Source organism: Leptodactylus fuscus, chromosome 1 (genome assembly GCF_031893055.1).
Source record: "Leptodactylus fuscus isolate aLepFus1 chromosome 1, aLepFus1.hap2, whole genome shotgun sequence".
NCBI classification, from domain to species: domain Eukaryota; kingdom Metazoa; phylum Chordata; class Amphibia; order Anura; family Leptodactylidae; genus Leptodactylus; species Leptodactylus fuscus.
This window is the reverse complement of record NC_134265.1, coordinates 218996316-219004540: the sequence shown is the minus strand read 5'-3', so window position 1 is coordinate 219004540 and position 8225 is coordinate 218996316. Positions and strand designations below refer to the sequence as shown.

The window sequence follows — 8225 nt, the reverse complement described above, 5'->3', positions numbered from 1 at the left end:
CCCTGTTACTGTTATTTCAACAAGAACAAACATATCCACAAAACACCAAGTATCGGTCACAGTGGAGATTAAAAAATAACCCACGGGAAAGTAGAATCTGGCCAGTAAAATACATGCTCTAATCCTTTACAGAGCAATAAAGTTTCATACGCGCAGGATGATGACGCGCACACCACTGCAGTGTAGAGCGGATCCGCTCTTGCTGTTCTCACTGGCACTGGAGGACTCAGTCTATGTTTTAAATAAGGCACTTCCGGCCAAGCTCCTTCCTTCCTGTTTGCCCGCCATCAGAGCGCTTAGGTGAGTTAGCGGAAGCGGCGAGTGAAATCTCATTAATATCTTTGCCATCGGTTTCCCGAGCGTTTGATTGTTACGGTGGTTGTGGTGGAGAGGGTATCGGGGGTGTAGTCGGGACGTTATTTCTTGCGGGTGTTCTTGTCGTTTCTGTGTCCTTTGCTTAGTGTCTCAGAGAGGCTGCTATGGCCGCCGGTAAAAGAAAGCGTTGTGTTCCCTGTGTGTTCGTATAGCCTCTGCTTGCTCACTGCTACCTTGTGTTGCTGTGGTTGTCCAGCCTCGTGCTTGCATGTTATTCCTCTAGTACCGTCTTCTGCCTCCTCGGTATAACACCGCCGTGATCCCTCCTCTATAGAGCACAAACGTGTCCCTCTTATGCTGTCCCTATTTTTCCACAGTCTGTCGGACACAAATGATTGTCAGGCGTAGTCAGAAGCTGTAAAGTTCCTCTAAATCATTACAGCTCTAGTTCCATGAATTCCTATGAAAATAAACCTGCCACACATTCTGCATCTAAGCATGCAATATTGATGTGTAATTACAATTAATAATTTGAAGCTACCAACTTTTTTTTCTGACTCCAGCTAAAAATTCTTCTCCATCTCCATAATCTTTATGCTGCAGAAGTCTGATGTCTTTATGTCAGATGTTGTAAGATTCTTTGGGTTAAGATTTGGGGCTTCCAAACTGCTTGCAATAAAAAAAAACCCTGCAATTTGCATATTGCTAAGAGCTTGTCAGAATTGCAGGCAGTATAAGAAAGGTGAGGTAAAGCTGCACAGCCCTGGTGACTGATGTGAGTAGAGCTGTGCACATAGGCATAAACACCTAAAGCTTATTTTCCAGTAGATTGCTTGGAATGAATTGTATTTGTGGGTCTTAATGTTTGTTGTTTTTTGGAAGTTTATATTTCCTGCCATTTCATCTTACACTAGGTTCTCATTATCGTTTGGTTTACCGTCTATCGGGTTCGCATGTAGACCTAAGCACCGGAGATACTGTCCGCTTAAAAAGTGATAACCTGTTGACGCATAGCCTGTAATGGAATCTGTCCAGTTTCTGCAGTTTTTATAATGAAACTGATGGACAGAGGTGTCTTCCTTGCAGGACTTTTCTCTCCCTTGATTGTAAGCAGCGTCTGGTCGGAGACTTGATCTCAATTGTGCACCTGCAGAAAACTTTATATAATGTTTAAATTTGCCTTTTTTTTGTTACAGAATGGCTGTGAGGTATCCTATGGCTGTGGGCCTTAATAAAGGCCATAAAGTGGCCAAAAATGTCATAAAGCCCAGACACTCTCGCAGGAGAGGGGTGAGTATAGCAGTCCATTGTGTCATCACATCACAAATTCTGATGAAAGGATATGTCTGTTTCCCTTGGCTTCACCAAATCTCCTCCCTTCCCCAAAAATAAAAAAAACCCTTCACTCTGCATTGTTACACTAGGTTCACACTAGTGCTTGTCTCCCCATCATTCAAATTTGTTGACATGGGGACCTGAAAGATGGAGAGCCCAGGGAGTGGAGTGAAGTGTAATGCATTATACTTCATAAAGGGTTAATCTCTTCCTACTCAAAGCCACACTGCTAGGTTGTGCTGATCATATACTTAACATTCAGTGCCGTACCCGCAGCATTACTTCCTGGAGGTTAAAGGAGTTGTTGGGTCCAGTGGTTGTGTGAAACAGCTGGAGGTCTGGGACCAGCAACTCAATTAACCCCTGATTTTAACTCCTTGGATGCTGTGACCAAACATGACTGCAGCATCCATGGGATGGTTCAATAATAATGACCCCCCGCAGCAAGATTTAGGGTGCTGTTATGTATTTTCCTGCCTCCTGGAGTCTGGCGAGTGACCCTGGGCTGCTTGGAGCCCCTATACCTTGTTGATCCTGTGGCAGAATGGAGGAAGTCAGCCTAATTGTCTACAAAGGCTGACTTTCTCTTTATACTGTGTTTTGCAGTGTTTAGTACCGAACCAACGATCAGAGCATCATTGGTTCAGGTCTCTTAGTGAGACATTAAAAAAGCAAAAAAAAAAAGTGAAAAAATTAAATGTATGAAGCCCCAAAAATGCCCTCTTATATAAAACGAATTATATATATATAAAAAAAAAATACATATTCACGTGTGTAACAACCTTATGAAACATAAAACTGAAACCTTTAGTTTAGAGCAGGTTTACACCTGCGCCCGGTCTTCTTTGCAGGTTTGTCTTTTGCCCGAGAAACTGGGAAGGAGACGGAAACAGCCAGTCAGGTTTGAAACCCATTCATTTGAATGGGTTTGCAAAGTGTCTGTCCATGAGCGTCTTGTTCCTCTCCGCGGCAAAAAGGTTTTTTTAATCGGACATGCAGGATTTTGTTGGTTAATAAAAACCTATTCCGTCGCGGAGACCAGAAGACTCTCATGTGCGAACAATGACTGCTGGTTTCCATCTCCTGTCCAGCTTCTCGGGCGAGTGACCCACCAAGCGGAGACCGGGCGCAGGTGTGAACCTGCCCTCACACGGTGGACATGGGGAGAAAACCAAACACCAAAAGTATTATTTATTATGCTTACATAGCGCCATCCTATTCCGCAGCGCTTTACAGATATGGTCAGTCACTGTCCCATATAGGGCTCACAATATACATTCCCTGTCAGTATGTCTTTGAAGTGTCGGAGGAAACCGGAGAAAACCCACGCAAACACGGGGAGAACATACAAACTCCTTGCAGATGTTGTCTTTGGAGAGATTTGAACCCAGGACTCCAGTGCTACAAGGCTGCAGTGCTAACCACTGAGCCACCGTGCTGTAGTAGTTTTTCACAATCTCACTTTTACAAAATATACTATAAAAAGTGATTAAAAGGTCATGTACCCCAAAACAGTGCGAATTAAAAGGTCTCACAAAAATAAGCCCTTAACCAACCGTGGATTGAAAAAGATGGCGATGCAAAAATAGTTTTATGATCTAAATGAGTTGTTCTGCAAAAGAACAGACATTTCATTCAATAGGCTATGGCAACCAATAATTGTCATTACTCTCATCTCATACCACAAACCGCCCTCATATGGCTACATCATCAGAAAAATAAATATGACTTGTACAATGTGAGGGCAAAAATCGCCAAATTGCTAAATCAGAATAAAATACCATTTGGGGTAAAAGCAATAATTATTGCATCACCATCTACTGAAAGACATAACGCTTTTATTTTTTTCTGTTGAAAGCTGGTGGAGGGATTATTTTTTGCAGCACAAGCTGTTTTTTTTTAAATTTTATTGGCACTATTTTCTTTAACTTCTGACCTTTTGATTCCTTTTTATTGACCACTTAGTGAGGCAGATTATATAGAAAAGCCCCTGAGATGGGGGTTAACACCTGCAATCTGAGCTCAGTGTATATAACGGCTGACAACTGTTCGGCATGATTCCCACACAGTATAACCAGACAGATGTATACTCATCATTGTAGTCCATATGAAACAGTAGCTTTTTATAGCATCAATTTGTATACTTATGTTTGGAACCTGTTTTTCCTACAATGGTGGTTTGGAATACATTGTAAAAATGTCACGTGAACCTAGCCTAAGCTGTGTGTGTTTGTGGTCCCAACAGATGTAAAGTGTTTTCAGCAACTGCTAGGCTGTCAAGTGTTGGTGTACTTTGTCATTGCAAAGTTCACTTTTCTTTCATACACTTGAGCACCACAAAGCATACTAGGCTTCCTCTTATTAGTGTTGCTCTATGGAGACTTGTGCTTCTGAATGGCATAAACCAATGAAATGTGCTGCCTAGCGTATGGAAATTACTTGCGTTCTTTAGAATATACCGTATTTTTCAGACTATAAGACGCACCCAGGTTTTAGAGGAGAAAAATAGGGAAAAAAACTTTCAGGCAAAAAATGGTAAAATATTTAATATATGGGAGTTGTAGTTTTGGAACAGCTGCAAGGCCACATTGACAGGTGACCCTGCAGCTGTACGGGGATGTATACGGCTTTTTTTTTGTGGGGCCAGGTGTACTTTTTAGATATACCATTTTGGGAAATGTTTATTGCTTAGATCACCTTTTATTTAATTCAGAGGCAAAACAGAGAGAAAAACCCGGCAGTTTAGCACTTTTGATTTTGACGTTCACTGTACATAAAAATATTAGTAGACCGGGCATTTTCAGACACAGGGGTACCTAATGTGTATGTTTCACAGTAATGTTATACTTTTATATGTATTCTAGGGAAAGGAGGTGAACTTTTATTTATTTTATCTTTTATTATATATTTTTTAAGTGTTTTTTTTTTTTTTTTTTTTTTTTTTTTTACTATTTTAATATCCCCCGCCTAGGGGGCTTGAACCTGCAATCATTTGATTGCAAGTCCCATAGACAGCAATACAAGTGTATTGCCGTCTATGGGAGATTCTATACATTACTATCGCGGAGGGTCATAGACCAGCCGCGATAGTAATATATATCTATGACAGGCCTGGGAGCCTTCATTAGGCTCCCGGATGTCATCGGAACAGGTCGGCTCCTGCGGCCTCGCCGTGCAGGAGCCGGCCTGCATCACTAAAGGTATGGGGCCGGTGGGGGGGGCTAACTGACTGCCGGGACCTGCGGAGGAGGAGCGGATTTACAGCATGCCACCGCTGCTTTTCTTCAGCGGCAGGAGCGTGGCAATCTGAAGGCCCCGGCAGCTAAGACAGTCCCCGGCATCTGCTGTAATAGACCGACGGATGCCGGGGAGTGTTTTAGCTGCCGGGGCCTGCAGTATAGTCACGCTCCTGCCGCTGAAGAAAACCAGCGGTGGCAGTAGCGTGGCCATGCTGCAAACCCACATTCAGACTATAAGACGCACCCTCATTTTACTCCGAAATTTTGGGGAAAAAAGTGTGTCTTATAGTCCGAAAAATACGGTAACTCTGGTGACCTGCCTTTAGGATAAGCAATTGATATTTGTTTAGCAGAGTTGGGACCCCAATAATAAGCGAAGTACGAGCTCTTCAGTGGCCAAATTTTTATGTAGTTTTAACTAAAATATTGAAAACCATGTAATGTAATATGTTGCAGTGACAATTCATTTTAAGAATACCAAGACTGTTTTTCTTTTTTTATGTAGCGCCTGACCAAGCACACCAAATTTGTCCGTGACATGATCCGTGAAGTTTGTGGCTTTGCTCCTTATGAGAGACGAGCCATGGAGTTGCTGAAAGTGTCTAAGGATAAAAGAGCTCTCAAGTTCATCAAGAAAAGGGTATGTACTAGGAGCGTTTAGTTGAATTTCTTCAACAACGAAGGACTTCAAAGGTTTCAAATTCTTTGCAAATACTAGGATAAATATGTACTGTGTATACTCGAGTATAAGGCAAGTTTTTTAGCACAGTTTTCGGGCTGAAAAAGCCCCCCTCGGCTGATACTCAAGTCAAGCATAGTGCAACGGGGGGGGGGAGAGATATTGTTATATACACTCCAGAAACTCTGTATTGTTTGCACTGTGTAGATTTTCGTCAGGTTGGACTCGCATTCTGCTGCAGTTAATTCAGGGAGAGACCTGTCCAGCCAGAAGGTCCATGGAGAGTGCAGCAGAATGCCCTCGCTGTCCGACTCCTGTGGCAGCTCCGGGCCAGTGAGCTCAGTTCAGATGTAGCGGTTGGTCACTCTCTGCCTTCAGCTGCTGCCCTTCCGGGGCGCCATCTTCCAGTATTGTCACTAACTGCACAGCATCGGTGGCGAGTCCACAGGAAGATGGCGCTCACAGCGGGTCTGGAGCGGCGGCAGCTGAAGGCGGAGAGCGACGGGCAGCTACACATGAACCATCACTGGCATGGAGTTTCTGCAGGAGCCAGACGGTGAGGGCATCCCGCTGCACTCCCCGTGGACCTTCTGGACAGGCCTCTCCCTGGAACAACCGCAGCAGAATGGGAGTCCAACCTGAAGGAAATCTACACCGTGCAAACAATAGTTTCTGGAGTGTATATAACAATACCCCCATGTTGAAATGAATAGTTAGAGTGATTTTCAAGTATTTATCCCCCATTCATAGGATAAGGGGTAAATACTGTAAATACTAGATTGATGTTGATGGGGGGGGTTTGGGGAACAGTAGGTGCCCCCCCCCCCCCCCCCAGCAATAAGTTTTCCCAGTTTTGTGGTAAAAATAGGGGCCTCAGCCTAGATTCGGGTCAGCTTATACTCAAGTATATATGGTAATCAGTTTTTGTTACTTGTATAAAACCTACACTTGGGGAGATAGATTTCAGAAGAAAAGATAATGAAAAATCAGTCTGTATAGACAGGTAGACAATTTTGCAGCAGTTTTGCACTGCAGCAAGACACCTGGTATAGTAACTTACTATTGATACTGATGGGGGAGATGATGGAATTAGGATAAAGTGTGTTAATCAGGAAGGACTTTAAAGGGGATATGTTGTCAGGAAATGACCGGTTTAAATGTTTTTGTTAAACATACTTTTGAAGAATTTTAAGGATGTTTTTAAATTTACCAAACGAATGGCTATATTAAAGAAAAAAAAAATTCCAACTTTTGCCACTAAGCCTAGAAAAGTTACTTCCTGTTTCCTATATAAGTGCTGTAGCCTGTAGACAAAATAGTTTGTATCAGATCCTATTCACTTGTATGGGAGTTCTCTAAGCATTTTCTGTGACCATCATTGAGTTGAGGGGAGTAGGAAAGTCATAAAATCCTCTATTATGGCGAGTGGGTTCTATGTATTGGCACACTGATCTGTTTTTGTAGAAGTTAGACGGCTGCAAAAAAAATATCTTAATCCATTATATTGCCTAGTGGCTGTTTTCAGAATTGCAAATTTTTAGGATTTTTTTTTAATAGACAATATGGAGGTGGAAAAAAAAAATTAAAAAACCTCGCCAAAATTATTTAAACCTGTTTAACGTAAAACTTAATTTAAAACAATGGGTTTTTTTTTGGTTTTTTTTTGACAACATATTGCCTTAATATTGGTAACTTGAAGGAACTGAGAATATGCATGTGGAGAAAATTTTATTTGTTTTTATTTGTACTGTGCAATGTTTAATATACACTGAAATAAAGGAACATTATTAAGCCATTTACATTTTTTTCTCCTTTTTAGATCGGAACACACATCCGAGCCAAGAGAAAGAGAGAAGAACTCAGCAATGTGCTGGCTGCCATGAGAAAAGCTGCAGCCAAAAAGGATTAATCTGTTCAAGTTCTGATACAAATAAAGATTTCAAAATACCGCCACACTTTTGTCTAATTTTTTATGTACTGGGGGATATATGTGCACATTAGTTCAGTCTTACTTAATAGTTTACAATCGTGTTCCTGAATGAGTGCTGTGAGATGAGATACTGATAGACAATCAGTTTTGTTTGGAAACCCCCTTTAATTTCTACAAGGTTTGTTGAAAAGTTTGTGAGCATTTAACCCCCTAAGGGTGCATTCACACAGAGGAAAATGGTGCTGAATTTGTGTGGAATCCGCCTCAGATTCAGCGCTGAAAAAAAAAGCCTCCCATTGACTTCAATGTGAGGCTTTTTTTTTTCCAGCGCTCAAATTCCTCACCGTTTTCCTCTGTGTGAATGGACCCTAATGGTGCATATACCCTCCTGAAAATTATTTTTTTTATTGAAGATTTTGAATTTATGGTTTTAACCCCTTAACGACCGGCCCATAGGGAATCTACGTCGGCACTTGCAGGTCCTTCCTGACTGCCCTATAGGAAAACTACGTCGGGCAGTCAGGGAAGGATTCCCTGTCAGTGCCGACGTAATTGCAGCAAGTCTTAGCTGTATCTTACAGCTAAGACCTTGCTCCATAACCCCCCATCGGAGGGGTCTCCGGGGGGTTTTAACCCCTTCAGTTCCGTGATCAAACATGATCACGGAACTGAAGCGGTTCCGTGACGGTGCTGGCTGAATCGGCACCCCCCGCGGCGAGATCGGGGG

General features: G+C 42.3%; 1 protein-coding gene across 1 annotated transcript; it reads left to right on the top strand.

The window, feature by feature from the left end:
- Positions 1 to 265: 265 nt before the first annotated feature.
- Positions 266 to 7521, top strand: RPL36 (ribosomal protein L36). The gene is made up of 4 exons (XM_075283695.1): positions 266 to 300; positions 1512 to 1605; positions 5395 to 5529; positions 7388 to 7521. Exons 2-4 carry the CDS (start codon positions 1513 to 1515, stop codon positions 7475 to 7477), a joined length of 318 nt encoding a protein of 105 aa, XP_075139796.1. The 5' UTR covers positions 266 to 300; position 1512; the 3' UTR covers positions 7478 to 7521.
- Positions 7522 to 8225: the final 704 nt, after the last annotated feature.